General features: G+C 42.4%; 2 protein-coding genes across 3 annotated transcripts in view; one reads left to right on the forward strand and one right to left on the reverse strand.

Moving 5' to 3' along the window:
* On the forward strand, positions 1-10,827 carry ttc9b (tetratricopeptide repeat domain 9B). The gene is made up of 4 exons (XM_042063987.1): positions 1-214; positions 367-832; positions 6,525-6,707; positions 7,738-10,827. Exons 2-4 carry the CDS (start codon positions 460-462, stop codon positions 7,830-7,832), a joined length of 651 nt encoding a protein of 216 aa, XP_041919921.1. The 5' UTR covers positions 1-214; positions 367-459; the 3' UTR covers positions 7,833-10,827.
* map3k10 (mitogen-activated protein kinase kinase kinase 10) overlaps positions 10,828-20,517 on the reverse strand; it is a 21,756-nt gene continuing 12,066 nt past the window's right edge. The window contains exons 5-12 of one of the 2 annotated variants that reach the window (XR_006023015.1): positions 19,703-19,949; positions 19,334-19,459; positions 17,903-18,038; positions 16,151-16,263; positions 15,399-15,601; positions 14,548-15,070; positions 13,268-13,410; positions 12,812-12,951 (exon numbers count right to left, since the gene is read on the reverse strand). Coding sequence is in view for 1 of the 2 variants with exons in the window: in XM_042063986.1 (XP_041919920.1) it covers positions 12,512-12,951; positions 14,548-15,070; positions 15,399-15,601; positions 16,151-16,263; positions 17,903-18,038; positions 19,334-19,459; positions 19,703-19,949 (1,788 nt within the window). In the remaining variant the exon portion in view is untranslated. Of the gene's footprint in view, positions 12,952-13,267; positions 13,411-14,547; positions 15,071-15,398; positions 15,602-16,150; positions 16,264-17,902; positions 18,039-19,333; positions 19,460-19,702; positions 19,950-20,517 lie in introns of both variants that reach the window. The other variant, XM_042063986.1, reaches the window with a different exon arrangement.

Raw genomic sequence — 20,517 nt, forward strand, 5'->3', positions numbered from 1 at the left:
CACGGCGTTAAACATAGACAGATCGTGATGCGACGAATCCTCTCTTCCCACAATGCCGTGCAGGCGAGTCTATTTGAGCTGTCTGTGGTCCTGAAACTGCGCGTGCCGGCGGCTCGAGAGCAAACTCAACACAATCGCGTGATCCATCCTCAGTCCTCCAGCATCCTTCTCAGAGAGCCATCACACCGAGGCTAAGAGGACAATAGAGGAGCAGGTAACGTTTTAATTGAGTTTTTAAACCTATATATGAATATTTTCTAGGCTCTTATGTCGTGCAATTGGTTGTGTGTTTAAAATGATTTGGTGTTTCGATGTCTCACTGTCGGTAATTTTCTCCATCACCACTGGGTCCCAACCTCTATGTAGGCTACAGCCCGCTTCTAGTGCTACCAGAGACAACAGTCGTGGGCCTACTAAACAGACCAGCATGGCATTTCGCGGAACCTTCTACTGAACGATATGGAGGCCAAACAACATTCGATTAAAAGCTTGAAGAGCTATCCTGAGGCGGGCGGCCGAAGTCTAGCGGCGGCTGCAGGTGGAGACGGAGGAGGAGGCTATCGTGTCGTTACAGCGGAGATGGAGATGGAGACCAAAATACAGAAAGCCATTGACTTCAAATTAGAGGGCCATCGATGTTACAAAGAGAAGAAATTTCGGGAAGCTATCGGAAAGTATCACAGGGCTTTGCTGCAGTTGAAAGGAGTTCATGTTGTCGATGGGACCACGGGTTCCGAGGTCAGTCTGCTGAACCAAGCCGCAGCCAAGCTAACAGAGGAACAGCGGAAAGCTGTGGAAAGCACGGAGATCGAATGCTATGATAGTCTGACAGGTGAGTTTTTCGGTGCCTTTTCTAAGCTCAATTTTGGCGTCACGGAGACAAAATCTCCCCAAGCGTCACTGATAAGCTACAGATGAACGAGGGCACTTTACTTTAGGCGGGGATGGTAAGGGATGTAGGCCTATCTGGTGATTGTATAGGCTCTATCAAAATATAGTCCTCATCCGACCTTAGGCCTGGGCTTCAAAAACATTAACAGTGACAGACATAAATCCGAATATTACCTCATTATCAGTGCCCTTAAAATGTCCATCTTAAATGTAGCCTATAACTGCACAACCATAGGCATATGCATTCCTTCCTTGGGGTATATGTTGAGATATTGACCCCCTCCCCTCTCACAAAAAAGCCCTATAGCGTGCATATGTCAACACATCACTAGGCTACCTAGCCATTAGGCCTAAGTTTAGCTATAGGATAGTGATGCTGTAAATATTGTGTATACATACATGCATATTCAAACCCAGTAAGCTTAATAGTTATCCTTCATGTACTATTATACAGCTGTCAATATGTACCTAATGCTCTGTTCAAAGAATGAATCTTGCGCTACTGTTACAATCTAGACACTACACAATGCTACATACTGTAAATGTTATATTTTGGACCCCAATCCCTCAGGTTTGAATTTAGGAGAGCATCCCAATCTTTCCTCAGTCAGGTTTCAGCTGTGTCTGTTGTTGATATGCTTCATTGGTGTTCTTCAAGGAGATATTGCTACATTACACTATTGCACATCCTACTGCAAAGACTCCCTTCCAATCTCATCATCTACACCTGATTTCTGCTCCCTATTGTGTGAAAAGATGCTTTTAACATGCAGTACAGAGTAATTTGGTCAGGTTGCACTTTGTAAATGTGCCATCACATATCCAAGCGACTAGTATACCGTCTTCGTGTTTGTTATCATAACAGCATTAAACCTGATAATGTAAGGTAAAGAGCAGAATTTGTGTGTGCCAGTGGATGTGTCAATTTGTTTTTTAATCTTAGGAAAAAAAGAGGAGAAAGACTACAGTACAGACAAAGAGAAGTCAGTATTCAGCGAGAGAGAACAGGTTGCGAATTAAAATGAATCCAGCCACTTATAATGATGATGAAACTGTCTCTCTCTGCTATACCAGAGAGCTGAATAGTCTATGATTTCATCTGTAGTAGGAATAAATTCCCTGAAGTGATCCATTTAAAGGGTCAATGAGGGTTATGCTTTTATGCTGGCTATAGTTGTGAGTATCAGATATTACCGGTAATCGCTACAAGCATCGAAGACTAATGAGTTTACGGATCACTGATCTGAAACCAATGCAACACCAGTGCATTAGGCTACTGTTTGTTCCCCCTCCTACACCCTACACACAGCTTGTAATGTGCGTGGTGGGAGTGGTGGTGTTCCCTCTGTTAAGCAAGGAAATCACATTTGAGTTGTGGGATTCGGTGGGTCAGAGTTAACCATAATTGTACTTTATCTATCTGTCAGAATCTCTTAAATGCGCTCAATTTGGCCGAGGGTTTCAGACAAAATGGCATTTACCCTACCCCCCTTATAACAGAAACTGCTCAGTTCCGAAAGTGTGAGTCAATGTTAGCTAAGATAAGTAGATAGACAAATGTTAGCTAAGCTTACAGTCTAAAAATGTAAAGGTGCCATGTCATGCATTGTTGTGGATGTAGCTTGTAATATAGGAAGATCCATTAGCTGTGTGACAAGAACTATTACATCCTTGTATTACTGTAATACTAAAAAATTCATGAATCACATCTGTCTGCATGTCTGAAAAGCTATTTATTTCAGCCTTTGTCTTTACATCTGACTTGCGTCTCCTTTTGGGTTGATGGAATTCTGCTCTGGTCTGGCACTTGATTTTGGTCGGGGTAGGGAGGGCACCATTCCTGTTCTTAATCACTAACGTGTGTTAAGGTTGTGGGTCAGATTTTGTTTTCTTACATGGTTATTGCCCAACTATCTCTCAGGTGCGTTTTCAGTAGGACTGCAATCTAGATAGAGGAGAAATTGTAGACCACATTTCATAGTGGATAACAAACAGGGTGGCATGCACTATAGTGTATTCGTAAGTCATGCTTTAATTGGATAATCGCATATGTATAATCTGACCATACCAGTGCCTAGGCTACTTGTTAAGGATGTGATGGCTTATCTCTCCCTCAGCAGGTTTTTCTTAACTGTCCCAATTGCCTTGCACTACTGTGATTTCATCATTCGTGACATGAGCTATGGGCTGATCTTATCATAGCATAATTTGGACAGACGCTCCTTTGCTACGCCCTTAGCCCAACTGAAATCCAACAGAATAGATTCAGACCACCATGAACCCAGTGGATGTGTGCTGGCGGCGCCAGGCTATATCAGATTGGTCCTCATGGTGGGGAAAATGCCAGTGCCAGGTCCACAGATGGCAAGGCTAAACTATGGGAGTTGCGCTTGGTAGTTTCCACGGTATGATGCTGCAGTATAGATCAGTGTTGTTTTCCCCATGATGAACACAAGTACAGTATTTGTGCCATTTTTAATGGCTGTGTCCTGTGTGAAAAATGGCGATTAGAGTTTTCCTGTTTGTCTAGGTAATACTAGGCCTACTTCTTTGCTGTTAAACCATACCAGTCTCGTAAACAACAAGTGATAGGCCTACAGTAAGCATACCACTTTTCTTTTTTCTATTCTGTTGTGGCCTATGTGACAACTCAAAGTTACATGTCACTAAATATTTCTAAACAGGAGAACACAGAGGGATTGTTACAGCAATGAGGTTTTATGTGTGATGACATGAACTGGACTGACAGTGAGGTTTCTAGCTGGATGTACAAAGCAACATGCATAGGGCCTCTGTTTTGTGATGCTGAGTCATATAGTCTGAAAGATGCAGAATAGTGTATATAAAATGTATGATTTGAGTCTTTTTTGCTTCAGTATATATGTATAAATGAAATTATTTTAAATTCTGTAAATAGCTAATGTGTAATGTATTCTACAAACTGAAGATTGTTTTGATGGTTCTGCTGCTGTAGTGTTGCTGCTGCTGCTGCTGTCGCTGCTACTGCTGAGTTGCTGAGGTCCAGATTAGACTGGCGTGGTGGTGCTTGCGTCAGTGCTGTCTGTCAGAGCTATCTGTGTGCTGGAGGCGCAGGTCCTCCAGGTGTCTCTGTCCATGAGGCAGTCTAGGTCATTCAGGGACAGTCACCCGCCTCACTCCACCGCGCTGCAGCCCCTTGCACTAAATGACTGTAGAACTGATGAGTCTTCTTTTGTGTGCAGATAACGTGTTGTTACGTGGTACATTTTTGTGCACAGTGTCCTTAAATCACATATACGTGTACACTACTGTGTCCTCTCTGCAGTATCTCGGTAATATCTATGAACAAATGCTATATACCCCCTTTTCACATGAATGCTGTGCCTTGGGATGGTTGCATTTTGAAATACCTCCCTTGCAGGGTCATGTTACAGTGAAACCACTTGCATTAAGTGCCCTCCTCTGGGCAGTAGTCTTCCTCCTCATCCCTATATTTGAAGGGATGGAAAATGAGAACACTTTTCTAGACAAAACACAACAACAACAACAACAACAACAACAACAGCAACAACAGCTCTGAGAAACTGATGCAGACCCCACCACCACTGTAAAATGTCTCCGGTCATGACATAAGTGTTTGGCGGCTATCATGAAGAAGATTAGTGGTATTACTCAGCTCGGTACACGCAACTCAGAAAACATGGTTGGGGAGATCTGTATGCAGAACAGAAAACTGTGCACAGACCAGAGGGCATTTCAAGAAGGTAGCAAACGAAATATGCACAACCTCATTTAAACTGCAGTTCATTAATTGTGGCTCAGTCATGTCAGGAGGACTAGTGAAGGATGAAATTATACATGCTAACTCTGCTACATGCTAACCCTCAAGGACTGGCCAATGGGGGAGGGGTGTGGGGTTCATTTCCACTTTTTAAAGCATGCCAGTGTATATCAGTATGTTTCCCAGGCTGTCCTGGTAACAAAATACACCCTTTTCACGACAACACGTTTGTGAAAGTAGAAAGAGTTTTTAGACTACATCAGAAGAGAAGGGAGGCCAAGCTAATGTGAAATTGGAAAGATGTCGGCCGGAGCACTCTGGTGAAATGCAGTGTCAGCCTTCTGTAGTATGTTGATGTCATTTAGTAAACAGAGAATGCCCACATCACAGAGATATGAGCATTAGTTCTGACTTACGAGAAGTCCACTTCCTAGGACTGAATGATGATATTAGGGCAGTTCCTTGTGCATCTTTGTCATTAACTTATTTTGAGAAGCATATTTAATAAAGGAACTACAGAGGTTCCTGGTTTCATAATAATTTGTTTACAGACCCAGGGGTGGATGCAATATCTACTCTGGTAAACACGCTTAAGCAAGAAATGTTTGCACAGGCTTGCTTATTATTGATTTCTTATTTGCTGCCCAAAAACACAATTACTTCAAAACATTGTAACCATAGAGAACCCAGAGATTACGGGTATACGAGAATTGCTACACCAGACAATGTAAGTAAGTTGTATGGTGTATGTACAATGTATGGTGGGTGCCATAATGAGGATATATGGTAGATATGTGAGGGTATGTATAGATTTGTCAGCACTGTTCATAAACGCTGACACCCACTGCTGTTTGGCTTATTTATGACAGCTTTTATTGTGTACTGTGCAGAAGTGTGAATAGGGTCCATTCGCAGTTGTGCGTGAAAACCTTGTTGTTTCCACCTTCCACAGTCTGCTATGTGCTTGAACAGTTCCCAAGCGTTGCCTGTTCTCCCGAATATTTTTTGTGCTTGCTGGTGTTGACTGTGGCATTGAATGAGAAGAAAGGTCCTATTTTATGTTAAATATTTTCACATATTGAATTGTGCTTGAAATGTACAGTTTTGAAGCTATTAGCAGTGATGACTTCCTTAATGGTGCTACTGGGCTCAAAGATCAGGGCATCCATTCAGAAAACGAGGCCTACTGTGGCCCACTGCTACACAAACTGACCCTGATTGGCAAAAGTGCCCCATAATTCATGAAATGCTTTATCTGTCTGTTTGCCTTCGACCTCAGATCATGTTTATTAGGGCAGGCTGATATGGCCCTAAAATAAAAGTCAATAGCTTAATGGCAAATGTGCATAATTATTCCTGGATTAGCAAGAAAACTGCTGTAAATGGATCCTATTCACACTTTTGCACCGTACACAATACTAATGTCAAAAAACCACTAAAGTTAAAGTCTTTGGGACAAAAACATCTGTGGAAAATATTAATACAATACCTTTTCAATGGAGATTTAAATCGTTGATCTGTTTGACCTAGTATTAATGTTTTTATGTTAAATTATGAATAGCACAATATCAACCCATCACAACCACCACCATCACCACCTGATCGAATAATTTTAGTTTTAGTTGGTAAGAGTTTGTTTTTGGTTAATTGCCCATTTATATATTCATCTATATGTTGAGGGGCACATCTCTCTATCATTCAGCCATTGTTAAATTACATCTAATGACCCCTGACCACCATGGTCAACCAAGCCGAGTTTAACCATTTAGTATTTGCCTGAGACAAGTGTTATTCTGGAAATATCTGGCCAACTATGACCATTAATTACAGGACTAGATAAATTATACCCCCCCCCCCCCTTCTCTTCTTCCAGCCTGTTTGCTGCAGTCAGAGTTGGTGAACTACGAGCGAGTGAAGGAGTACTGTCTTAAGGTTCTGGGACACCAGCAGGACCATTTTAAGGCTATGTATCGTGCCGGTATTGCCTTCTATCACCTGGGCGATTATGAATGTGCCCTACGTTACCTGCGTGATGCCAAGTGCCGTGAGCCCACAGGTATGTTCTACAGTGCTGGTGTGGTTTGGATGAGTGCACTTCTATGGTTCTGAAAATACTGTATACTGATGTGCAAAGTTGACTATCTAGCAGACACTTTTATTCAAAGTTATACAGACTCTCAGCAACAGGTTCGAGAAGCGAAACACGGATCAACCGATTGTCAGGCGGCGACATTACTGCTATGATGTATGCATGGTAAAATGCAGTAAAAATAGTAATAAATAGCATTTGCTATGTGAAAATGGAGGTGGTGAAATAATAAAAAGTCATTCATGTTTTTATTAGCTTCTGTCATGCATGTATACTAATGGTTCTAAATCCAAATGGTCTTAATCCTAATGCAGTGACCATGTGACCAGATAAAGTTGAAAAATGATTTATTGTTAATTTGTAATTATTGTAGTAATACCAGCACTTTACAGGTGATGTCCAATGGGTTTCTTCAGCAGTCATCTTGACCAACCATTATTAATGTGGAGCATTTTAATAATAATGGAGGGACTATGGAAATATTAGTAAAATAATGTTTATGTTTAAACAATATGGATGTAAACAGCCGGACAAGAAAGTAACAAATCAACCATTTAAATGATAAATAGTTTAGTGTATTGTTTGCTCTCTACAGGTTCTGTAAGTTCTCTACAGGTTTATCTTACCATCTCACTGAGCTGACAAAATTGTGTAGCCAACACACTGTAGCTTAAAACTAGTGTTTGAACACAGAAACAATGTGGCAGAGGGAACTTCTTTGAAATCGATGTCTAGATTTTTATCTTTTTTAGATCATGTAGCCGCTCACGGCAGTGTACTGAAACTTATCCAGCAATGACCACTTGTTTGCAAGATGAAAGGGACTCTCTTGTGACAGATTGTCACTGTGCAGCTCATGTTTTATTGGTGTGACATGATTCAGTACAAGAAAGGAATTCAATACAAGATTGTCTGTGCCCATTATATGTCTCTCTGAGTCTGTTGAGAAGATTCAGACCTGTAGTACCATCTCTCCTTTGCTCTGTCCCTCCCACAGATACAAACGTTCTTCGGTACATCCAGCTGACGGAGATGAAGATGAGCAAGAGTGGACAAAGAGAGAGAGAGAGTGGCAAAGACGTGCTGGGCTAACGCCTCTGCCCTCTCTCTCTCCCGTCCTTTTTCTCCTGACCAAGCGTCCTCCTCCTCCTCCTCCTCCTCCTCCTCCTCCTCCTCCTCCTCCTCTGCTTCCTCTGCCCGTCGGCCATCTGAGGTTTAGCACCGCTCGCAGCTGGACACTTTCAGGGCACTGTCCCCCCCTGTACCCCCCTGTCCCCCTTTAGAACAACCCAATTCCCTTATGGTAAGAAGCCTGTTTTGGTCCCTTTAAAGCCCATTGTTCCCAGTGCTTCGATTTCTTTCCCAGGTACAGACTGACAGAACAACCAACCAACCAACCAACCAACCAACAAACCACCACAGAGAAGGAATCAGAAGGGAAGTAGTATACAGACATGGTAACAAATGCTAGAATGGCACAGCAACTTAAAAAGACACTGATAATACAAGATTTCACATCATGTACCAAGGGTGTGTATGAAAAAAAATCATGCTTTTTTAAGCCAGAAGACATTGGCTGAGCTATAGGACTGTATGGAGGTTTCTTGCATTATGGCTTGGCTTTGGATATGAAGGTTATGTTCTGTAATGCATATCAAGGCTTTAGTTCCCAATAAGACAAGCTAAACGAGTCATTATACATAGAGTAATGTATAGTACTTGATTGTTCCAGTGTCCCCTCACCCTGCTTCTACATAATGGTAAGAATAAGCATCGCTATAGATAATTCTCTTTCCTTTTTATCGGTCTTGGTATTCATCTACCTGCCTTTGTTTTCCTCTCTCTCTCTCTCTCTCCCTTCCTCTCGCTCTGTCTTATTTCAGACATGAATTAGATCTCAGTTTCTCAACTCTTTGTATTCAAGGGCTAATTCAAATACTTGTCATTTTTCCCTCTGTTTTCTCTCTACTTTGTTGATTTGGGGGTTTAGCGTCATTGGAGTTACTGATAGTGGTCGAAACAAGTGTATGTTTTTTCTCTTTCTTTAAGGACAAAAATACAGCTCAAGTACAGTCTCTGTTCTACTGTTATCAGGTGTGTTTCGTGAACCAGTGTCTTGAATTAGTTGTCCATTTCTCCTAGTGTATATTGTTAGAATGTTAAGCCTGACTTCCCCTCTTGCTTTGAATGGTGGTCCAGTCACAGGCAAGTGTTACCAACCTTCTGATGCTGATGAAACAATGGGGGGTACAGTACATGGGGTACATGGTAAAGGTACTCCAAACTCACAGGATAACTGTGTATTTGAACTGATACGGTAATCAGATAACACATAAAATTGGATTCCTTTTACTTTACTACAGACAATGTAGTAAAACCTCTTTATAAATGATAACATGGTTATTGCGGTCAAACTCATAAAGCAGCCAAGAAGACCATTCATTTAAGGAATTGTATGCTTTGATTTTCTTGAAATAAGTTTAGGTGACAATGTCATCAATACCAGGCCAGGAAAAGGACAATTCAAGAGCATGTCTTGATTTTGAGTGTGCAATATGTGATGTATGTGTAAGTTGCGGACGTTTATGTTAGGTTTGTGATCGGGAATCTTACTTGACCTTTTGTCAATCATGTCCAGGTAAATTTTCATGATCCTTTTAGTGTCATTTCAATGCTGTCATTTTCTTCTGGATCCAGAAAAATCTTATTTAAATAGTCTTGGTTGATTCTAAATGGATGTCTCTCAGTTGATTTTCTCCTAGTGTTCCCTGCATGTCTACAAACGTTATGGGCATTTTGGAATGGTATGCAGTGGTCTTAATTTCTTGTCCTTTGTATCCAGTATTCTTTGGGCTTAAGGGATATGGTTACTATACAGCAGTGTGTATCAGTAAAAAGATACTGAGGAGGTTCTGAATTAACTCATTTTTTCTACTACCTTATACAAAGCAGACAGCTAGTTATGTCCGTGGGACTTAAGCCATTGGAAGAGAAAAGCTATAGAAGGATAAAGGATCTGAAAGATAAAGTGACCCCACCCACAGCTTCGGTGTTTTTTGATAGATGTCATTGATCAATATGAAATCTCTGCATTTCAAAATAGCTGCAGAAGCTAGTTATGGTTCTCTCTGGAATTCCTTAAAGAATCACATGAGCTATAATGTAATTTGAATTGGTTAGCTAGCTAGACTAATGTAGAAAATGGTGTGGATTTAGTTCTGTTTCTGTCTCTCTGTCAAAGAAGACAGAGAGAGTGCTGTTGTGGAGTGAAGTTATCTAAAAAAAAAGTGTATTTATTTCTCTGGTGCCTAATTATCTGGGCGATATCTTCTGGGCCAATGAATAGGACATACCATTGTGCTTGCAACTGCAGAGGCTTACTTCAGAGTGACAGCCACCCCATTAATCAAAGTGTGCAGCTCAGATCAAAACAAAAGCACAAACATAAGGACATGGATGAGGAAATAGTGTCTTTTTTTCTTTGATGTCATTTGAGATGTGTGTCTGTCAATGGTCGAAGTAGAATTTTGTGGTTTTGACAATTTTAAGGGGGGAGGGATTGAGAAAATAACGGTTGTAGAGAGCTTTACTTTCATTACTGTAATGATATTAAACTAAGAGAGTAAAATTCAAATTTGAGATTACAACCTCTGTGACCGTAATTCTGGAGATAAAGTTCATGTGTGTGTATGTTTGCTTGTATGTGTGTTGGGTCATTTTCTAATTTATTTTTGGATATCTGTAAATTGCTCCAAGGGTTTGGGTTGGTCTCTGACCTCTACTGGAGAAGGTCTGTAAATGTCCTGCATGAAAGAGATGGGAGGAGGCAAAGCGAAAAAAGGACATTAATTTTTTCCCCTCTTTCTTGCTTTAATTTTTTATGCGTTTTAAGGGACTCTGAACTGGAAATTACCCAGTGGTGGTAGGTTTGTCATCGTGGATCATGAGTCTGTCCTAAGAGAGTATTGTGGGATATTGGATATTATATGACATTAAAACTGGTTGTACTGAACTGCTAGTCCAGGAATGCACTACTGATTGGTATTCAAAAATGATAAATAAAGTTTAAACAAAACCCATGGTGTGATATGGTTGTCATGGAAATATTTATTGGTATATCATACTTAACCAGTAACTTTGAATAGGCTCTTTTCAGTACATTAGTGTATTCGAGAGTTGTCTATACCTGTAATCTATAAAGAAAATATGTCTTCATAATGGTAGTGAATAGGGCCCTATGTTTTAATAATAATTTCAAAGCCTTTAAAAGCCATATTGCATGAGAGTATTTGATGTTTCAGAATGTGTCTGCTGCAGCCTTACAGATTACTGCAGCCTTACAGATTCAGGGTTTTGATCTTGAACATCCATTGTCGTACATTTTTATTGTTGTCTCCTATAGACAGCTCATATTGGACTTCTGCTATTCTACCAGCGATGATAATGATTAATGGAAACCTCAGAGGTAACAGTTATTTTAATAAATACCATGGCCGTTCACACATAAAATACAAGAATGGGCCTAGTTCACTCCTTCACATAGCATCATAGTTTCCAAATACCCATAGTAAACAGACACACACGCACACACACACACACACACACACACACCACAAGCATACAGCGGACAAATACAAACAGCGCCGCATAAAAATGTTTCAGCCATTTCTAGCTCTGTGCATGATCTCCTAAAGAATAGGATGTATGTTGGTATTGCGTCTGTCAGCGTAAAAGTCCACTCCATCCTTCAGAGTCACTTCAGCGGTTGATTGTATTCATGGATGGCTTGTAGTTAGTCCAGACCCTTCCCATCCTCATGAGGACATAATAGCGGCATAATGATGAGTAATGAGGTTCTATTAAATAGGTGAATAGCTACGGATTGTTCAGACAAAGCAGGTAGATGTTGATGTTGATGTTGAAAAAACCCAAATTCCTCCTCTGTGTGATTTTCACTGTAGAACTGTTTGAGAGCAGAAGAAAGAGAGAGGGCTAGAGATAGATATAGCTGCATGAGAAGGATAGAATATTCTGACAGAGAGGATGCTGAAAACTAATGGATGTGCTATGCTACTCACTTGATATTCACACAAATAAGCATGCTTCCCAACATATAGATGCACATATTCACATCATGTATATTCATAAGAAAAATAAGAAGGCCTCTGCACAGTCCAGAAATAGTAGGAAATAGAACCTCAGTCCTATTTGGTATTGGTGCGAGAGAGCTTGTGCTTTGTAAATTAGGTTTGAGTAGGTCCTTTTTTCAAAATAAAAAAGGTAAAAATTAAATAATTTATGTTTATAGTTACATCTAAAGAATATCTATAGGTTGACAGCCATGTGAATATATTACACATCAATGTTGACAGTCATTTGGATATATTACAGATTGCAATGACAAATGCCCTATCAGTCAAAACATCCATTCTTATATTCACACACACACACACACACACACACACACACACACACACACACACACACACACACACACACACACACACACACACACACACACACACACACACACTTACAGGCATTAAATAAATGTAAAAATATGCACACACAGTAAAGACTCTCAAGGTCCTAATCACTGTTGCATAAGAGAGCATGAATCCACGTCTTCGGTCGAGTCCACCGGAGTCTATCTGAGTCAGAGTACAGAAATATATTCTAAGAAACAACAAGTAGGCCCCTTAGAGGATCCATATGGGGGACCGGGATTGAAGGTGTGTGTGTATGTGATTGAGGGGTTGGGAGTTAGGGGACTAAGAGAAATGATGTCCACAGAGAGTGGGAGGGGGGTGCTGGCTGCACAAGGGCAGGGTACTGTCCTGGTTCTGCCCCTCCATGTCCATGTCCAGGAGCGTCTGTTGCGCAGCGCACACACTGCTGTCTCCAGAGCCCAAGAGGCTGTCGCTGCTGCTGCCAGGCGACAGGCTCAGTGTCCGCGAGAAGGACGCCAGCTTCCAGGGGTCCTGGCGGGGCCGAGACGACGGCCGGGGACGGGGCACGAACTCCAGCGTGGTGGGCCTCTCCAGGGTGGGCGTGCCGGACAGGCTCTCGTGGTGGTGGTGGTGGTGGTGGACTGCCGCTGCCGGCGGAGGAGGAGGAGGAGGCGCTAGAGTCAGAGGCTTGCGACGAGGCACTGACGGGAATAGGCTGGAGGGGTCGGGTAAATGGGGCATCTTGAAAGTGCCACGGGGTCCTTGGAAAACAAAACAAACATAATTATGAACTAAAATTTAGTTATAGTCAAATGATTTATGAAGAAAAGACAATATTATGTAGCCTGGTTTCACCAGACTCACTACTTCATTTCACTTTATGAAGATCTGTCAGTCTGGGTACTCACAATTGAAAAATGTTTCCAACCCTAACAACATAGTGGGCATAGACTAGGTAAACTTTAAAATTTTGTCCAGCCTAACCAGTCACATTGATTAGTGATTCCTAATGTTGCTTTCTACTTCGCCTTACCTTTACAAACTAATAATAAACTGCTTCTGCAGTCATGTATTTACCTTTGCTGTATAAATTTACACATTCTTCCGACTGCATTTTTCTGATGTTTGCAGGCATTGCTACTACCATTTATCACAGCCATTTTCGACTTCGAAACTAACGTCATCCCTTCTCGTCGCTGATTGGCCTGCCATTCTGGTGGCTGAGGAAAATGTAAATGCATTGTGAGGAGCCAGACTAGTATCTCAGTGAGATGAAAATAAGTGGAGATACTAGGCGGGCAGGGCCAGGTTAGAAATTGTGGCCAGTTTGCTTTTCATTTGCAACTGAAAACTGATTAATTTTGTCCTTCAAATTAGATATACACATTTTTATGTACATACAGTAAATGTACAAATGTGTATATAAATGTATGTTAAATAATTAAATGTATACCAATATTCCTTATTTGTTCATTTTCAATCTTAAGTACAACTCCGGTCTAAGAACAATCTAGGGTATTTTTGGATGATTTTTGGAAGTGTTAACGAGTGATAACTTTCATCGGGGACCATAACAACGTAACGTAATGACTAGAAGAAGAATTTAGATAATGCACTGACTGCACAGTGCACATCAAATGTGTGATGATTTGAGCCTAGGTAATGGCTTAAAAGGGTGATTTATTGTGATGTAACGAAGCTGCCCCAAAAGGCTATGCTACTATATATGCTATTAAGTTGTACATGCATATTTCAGCATTACTCAAAACTGCATCTATTCGTGACGCTTTGGTCCCCACGAAACGAGTGTAAACTTTCGTTGAGGACCAAAACATAGACTCTAGGCCAGTGGTTTTCAAAGTGGGGGCCGCGAGGGGGTGCCGGGGGGGGCTCACCAAGTTGGATGGAAAAATAAAAGCAACAAATAAATACATTTGAATAATTTAAAATGTACCTATTACTATAAGGGTTGTTATACAATATCATTATAATAATGTGATGCATATACAGTATGAACATTATATTTCCCATGATAATGACTGGGAATAATAGTAAAGTGATAGCTAGAAGAAAGCCCCAAATACAATTTTTACACACTGTATGCTCCATCGCGAAGTGCTTGTGGCTAAAATAATTAATGTATTTTTACATTTACCATAGTATTGTCGATGGGTTTAATAACACATCAAGGGGGTCCTTGGCCAGAACCTAGTGGTATTTGGGGGGCCTTGTCGTGGAAAAGTTTGGGAACCCCTGCTCTAGGTTGTTCTTAGACCGGAGTTGGCCTTTAAGAACACAGTGGGACACGGTCAGTAGGGACACTGGAAGGTCAGTGGAAGGTCAGTGGAAGGCCTCACCTGTGTGTGATGCGGTGATCAGTGCTTGCGTGGGGGGAATGGACACACTGCCGTCAGATGGAGTGCGCCGATGAAGCACCACAGGCGGAACCCTCGGCCCGATGGCACTGTCCGATGGCGTGCGGCGGTGCTTGCGGTTCAGGGTCATGGCGGCCGACACGTGAGTGGGCGTGAGCGACTGATTGGGCTCGCGCTTGAAGCTCTCGGCCCGCAGGTCCAGCAGGGGGTTGAGTGTCGGCGTGGGCGAGACCACGGGCAGGGCCGGCGAGGGCAGCAGGTGGTCGTCGGGGTCAGAGGGCAGAAGGGATTTGGTGGAGTTGCAGTCGGACAGCGAGGAGAGGGAGAGGAGGGTGACGGAGGGCGAGGGGTCCAGGCAGGCCAGGGCCGAGTCGTGGTGATGGCTTTGAGAGAGGGACAGCGAGAGCGTGTGGCTGGGCGGGGACGTGCTACGGCGGAAGCGGCTGGTGCGCTGGAACAGACCCTCCTTCTTCTTCTCACGGGCCTCCTGCTCATCCTGACTCACCTACAGGAGACACAAATAAAACGTAAGTATGTAACTAATATGCCTATTTGCATTGTGGGGTTGTGGCAGTCTAGTGGAACTAGGGATCTGGGAATCCAAATGGAACACCAGCAGGCTGTGAGTTCTGCCAGCATGGTGCCCCTTAGCAGAGCACTCAACCCTGTGTTGCTCCAGAGGACTGTAGTTAGTTCACTGTTAATCACGCTGGATAAAAGGGTCTGTTAATGACATGTGATACAAATGTGTTGTAACATGATGGTTTCTATAAAGGGCATCTGATTTGCTATTGACACACACACACACACACACACACCAGCCCTCAACTCACCTGCAGACGTCCCAGCTGCAGGAGGTCCTGTCCCAGAGCCACGGAGGCCAGCACCGAGGCACAGCCCAGCAGCAGCAGGTTGCTGTTTTTGTGGTGTCTGCAGCGCTGGACAGAGCCCTGGGCCCCGGTGGCCGAGGCTGTGGAGCCGTTACTGCTGGCCTCCAGATGCAGCTGAGACGGAGAGGTGTCCTCGCAGTTTTCCTCTGTCAGCAAGAGATGGATTCATTAGCCATCTTAATTAGAAGGACGAAGTTACACCTTATCTAAACAAACGTAAAGCTACCAATTTAATAATAGTACAAGCACCCCAGTAAAGGAGGTAAAAATTATAATGTGTACTATATTCAGCTATAAAATAATGAAAACATTAACAATCCATTTTTGTTGTTGTTTTGAATCCATTCATGACAACACATGAGGGCTTAGAGGGAACAAGTCTAACCACCCACACTCATTTGAACCTCATCACCTTTTGGATCTCAGTTGGCACAAGGGCCGGCCCTAGGCATAGGCGGTATAGGCAAATGCTAAGGGTACTCCATCCACGGGGGGCACCCTAAATGACAGGGACGTTTTTTTACGTACTTTTTCTTTACTTGTTACAATACAATACAATACTACAATACAATAACCAAGGGGGAGGGCGGCACCAAAGTAAAATATTGCCTAGGGCTCCAGTGCAGTCAGGGCTGGCTCTGGTTGGCACTCAAAGCAAAGCGAGTGATCACAGCCACACAGCCACACAGACTCACCCATTTCATTTAAGCTGGAAAAACCAGCTGTCATGGGAATGTGCTTTGGGGATTTCCCAAGATTTGGGGCACTGGAGGACCATGTCTTGCATCCCTCGCCAAGGGACTTCAATCTAAGAGAAGAAAAGAAAAAGAAAATATCTTTTAATTATCTAGACATTGCTATGGCATGAATGGAGATAAATATTATCACAGTGTCAACATCACTGACAAGTATGTTTACTTAATAGCACTCTTAAAGCAAATATTGCAGACATCACAAGTGGATTCAAACAAGTAGAAGTTACATAACTGTCAGGATTACTTCATGGCTCCTGCCCATCCAGCATAAACAAAAAATGCTTTTTTAAAAAAAATATATATATTTGAGTTCAACAGCCGATTAAATTGCACTAATGTTAAATAACTAAAGAGGCAAGATATATTTGCAAATCTAATACAACGAGCAAGATCCTAAGTTCAAACCTCCGTGTATCACCTCAATGCTCCCACACACCACATAATAGCTTTAGTTAATGCACGAGACACTTTGCACATTGAGTGTCTTTGCTCTTTGCCAATCATTCAAATTAGGGCCCCCTGTCTTTTTATGCTCCTCCGAACCACAATGTTTGTTTCTCATTTACAGACATTTACATTTGCAAGGACTGGCTGTCAAACTGCTTTTGACACCAAACACGGAACAAACAGCTAGACGACTGTGAGACGGAATTAGCTGTCTTTTAATTATTCTACCTTGTGTGTTTTATGTTTTCTTTTTAATTATTCTTCATTTTTTAATTATTCTACCTTGTGTGTTTTATGTTTTCTTTTTTGCTGATTTAAACTATTCTTTGACAATTGCCCTTCTATCTTTTTATTTGCTATTACTGTTTGCTTTTGTTTATGTAAAGCACATTGAATGACCTCTGTGTATGATATGTACTATATAAATAGACTTGACTTGACTTGATTTGACTTGCTGAATTTGACAAACGTATGGGATCAGAATCTGTGAACTGTGCCTTTACAATGAGCCTCAGTTGAACTGCAGACTCTGTAACAGTAAGTGGCAGACAGGGAAGGGGACTGGTTTTATACACCTATAAATTATTAAAGGCTGTAGGAAGTAGTCCTCTGTATTCCATCAGGAGGAACTGATAGTAGCTATTAGCAACCACCCACAGCCCATTTGTTGGTCCATCACACTCTCACTCCTGAAAGAATAGGAGTCTGAATAGGAGACCACACTCTACAAGGTACAAGCTTTTATCAGCAGTGTTTTGTTCTGGCTTACTCATATGTCCAGTGAGCTAATGCAGAATTTAGCCAAACAGAAAACATGCTGAATGGATGGGAAATAGATGACAACCCCACGGATCCCAGCCCCTGCGTCTGTTTAGATAGATAGATAGATAGATAGATAGATAGATAGATAGATACTTTTATTCATCCCCGCAGAGGAAATTCAGATGTACAGCAGCAGCAGCAGTGTGTTGTCTACCAACAAGCATTCTCACTGCAATACACTCATAAAAACCCTGACAACAACAGTTAATAAAATAAAAAGAGACACAAAAAGAGCTACTATCATTAGTAGTAAATAATTAATGCACTTCAAACAGGTCCGTTGTGCAGTCTTATGGCGGCCGGAACAAATGACCTCCTGAACCTCTCAGTCCTGCAGCTCATGGAGAGGAGTCAGTCACTGCGGCTGCTTTGCTGGGCAACCACAGTGTCATGCAGCGAAGGGGTAAGTGTGGTATGCTCTACCTGTCCTCCCCTCCGACTCTCTCCTTCTGATGGGTCGAGCTGGGGCCCCAGGTCCGGCCCTTCTTCTTGCTGTTCACCACCTCCTCCTTGCACACAGTCGTGCGGCCCCAGGTCTTCCTGCCATCGCAGGGGGTCACTGGGAGGGAGCCAAACAAAAGCCACAGCACATTTAATACAGAACACAACACACTGTTGCAGTCGCAATCTCCCGCTAACAGAAGCGAACACTGATGCAGCACACGTTTTCATATTACATGATGGCTGGTTGTGCTGCCAGCAGAGGGGGCTAGTGACCCTGTGTTGCCAAGGTGATAAAATAACAAGAGCATGAATACAGATTAGTGGCATACATTTCAGATAGACTGACAGGCCTAAATTAATAAACTACCCTCAATTATACCTATTTGGCCTTGAGCTCAAACAATACTAGAGAAAATGTAGTCTGATTTGTTGAATCATGCTGACCTAATACGTAAGGAGAATTTTTATCTAGAAAATGCAACCCTCTTCGCTGAAAATCTGTGCTTTCTGTGCTGTTTTTTAATCGATTGTCATATTAAATTCACATGACATTCACAGACATCCCAACCTGCAAAAAGTAATTTCAGGGAGGTATCACAAAGCCCTCCCCAAAAAAAGAATAAATAAATAAATAAATAATAATAATAATAAAAACTTTAGCCTACTTACATACTGAAATACAGATTAATATGTTTGTTCAATAATGTCTAGTCAGCACACCAAATAAGGAAGGCCTATAGATAGAAATTGTGAAAATAAAATATGTAGATTTTGGTAGTTTGGTCTTTTCATGTAGCCTTGGCAACTAGCCATCTAGTATAGGCCTGAATAATATGCACATGAATTGACACTAGTTAAACTCACCTCAACGTGTTTTTTGCAATCATTTAACCCGCCATGGGCAATGCTAAAGTCACTGTTACAAACAGTGCAGCGTGCAAGACTAGGCCTATCATTCTTTTTTACTCTTATGATTATGAGACAAGGGTACACTTTGAAATGGGTCTTACATTTTCCTTTTTTGGGGGCACTGATTCTACCATGACGCTCCTGTTCTTAGATACACTGAACTGATTAAGTTTGGGGGAAAAAAAGAGATAAAAAGCTCGCCTACACTGAAAACTGATTAGTTGATTTAGCGAAACAGTCCAATCAGGATGCTCTCTGTCTTGGATGCGCTCAGGCACACACGCCACACCACTCTCTCTCCCCCCTGTCGTGTGCGTGCTACACTCAGATGCACACGCGATTTTAAGTCTCGTCCTGTGTGATCGCTCGCTCTAGATCGGGAGATTTTATCTAATTTGCGGGCGTCAGGGAGCCGCTATCAACATTCGGGAGACTCCCGGAACTTCCGGGAGACTTGGGATGTCTGCATTCACGTTGCCCAGTGTGAGGGGCAGCACTCACAGCGAATAGCCCTGAGGCGAGGGATGACTCCTGGGCTGGCTGGAGGAGTGGTGGTCTCAGCTTTCCCCTGCGCTTTTCTCTTGTCCACACTCGGCGAGGCCTGCACAGTGATCTTGTGCTCGAAACCTGTTGGAAGAGGGTTCAACATTCAGTAGAGTCCCATCGATGCATACATATAACCAAAATAAACCAATGTGTGCATCTCAACTGATCAGGAGGCCTAATTTGATGGAATTAATCTGACTTTAGTTTGACATCTCAACTCAGTACGTATCTGTTCTAACATCTAACATATTACATACTTCAGCACGGCCCTAGATATAGATGCATGGCCCTTGTGGGTTAAAATTAAATCCCATTTCGACCCACCAGAGGGCAAGCTGATGCTGTTGCTGTCTCGGCCCAGCTTGAGCAGGCGGCTCTTCTTGAAGTGGCCCTTGCGCTTCTTGACGTGTGGCTTCTCCTGGTACACCTGGTGGATGATGATGTTCAGCTCCCTCTCCACGATGTCGATCTCGCGCTCGGCCAGCTCCTGCTCTCTCTTCCGGAGCTGCTCCTCCTGTTCCCGCTGCTCCTCCGCTGCCCGGGCTAGCGCCTCCTCCCACGAGCGGAGCTCCTGCAGCGGCCAAACGCAAACAAGGAGTCACTAATGTAAAGACTGTGGTCAACATCATGGTCATACATACACGGTATTCTAAAACTGATAGTTCCGGTCCTTGATTGTGATTGTGATCGTGCCTAGCAACGCCCCTTAGCTGTTGTAGAATCAGTGTAACCTACGGCCTCTCGGGGCTTATTGCTTAAATAGCAATGTGGATGAAGGATGGATGAAACATCCTGACTACCATCATTTAAAAAGGGTGAATAAACAACAATAGCATTATATATAATTTCCCTATGGACCCTTTCAAGAGAGTTCCATTATCAGCATCATAGTTGACCCCCCCCCAAGACTTCCTTTTTAACATTCCATATGTTATCTTAATGCAGAGGAATTAGATTGGGCCCCAAATAGAACATTCAAGCATTGTTTTTGTTTTTATTGTTGAAAGGGTCCATTCATACTAGTTTAATGAATTCAAATGACCCATCTTCACTGCTGGATCCCTGATCCCTATTTGTAGCTTCTACACATGATATCACATCTCTATCAACATTCATTACTGTCTCTACTCCTCAATGCT

Source organism: Alosa sapidissima, chromosome 15 (assembly GCF_018492685.1).
Source record: "Alosa sapidissima isolate fAloSap1 chromosome 15, fAloSap1.pri, whole genome shotgun sequence".
Taxonomy (NCBI): domain Eukaryota; kingdom Metazoa; phylum Chordata; class Actinopteri; order Clupeiformes; family Clupeidae; genus Alosa; species Alosa sapidissima.

Bases quoted from the DNA above. Each gene is read 5' to 3' on its own strand.
- ttc9b (XM_042063987.1), top strand. From the start codon at position 460: ATGGAGGCCAAACAACATTCGATTAAAAGCTTGAAGAGCTATCCTGAG. The intron at 833-6,524 runs GTGAGTTTTTCG...CTCTTCTTCCAG, and splicing joins ATGCTATGATAGTCTGACAG to CCTGTTTGCTGCAGTCAGAG. The intron at 6,708-7,737 runs GTATGTTCTACA...TCCCTCCCACAG, and splicing joins CAAGTGCCGTGAGCCCACAG to ATACAAACGTTCTTCGGTAC.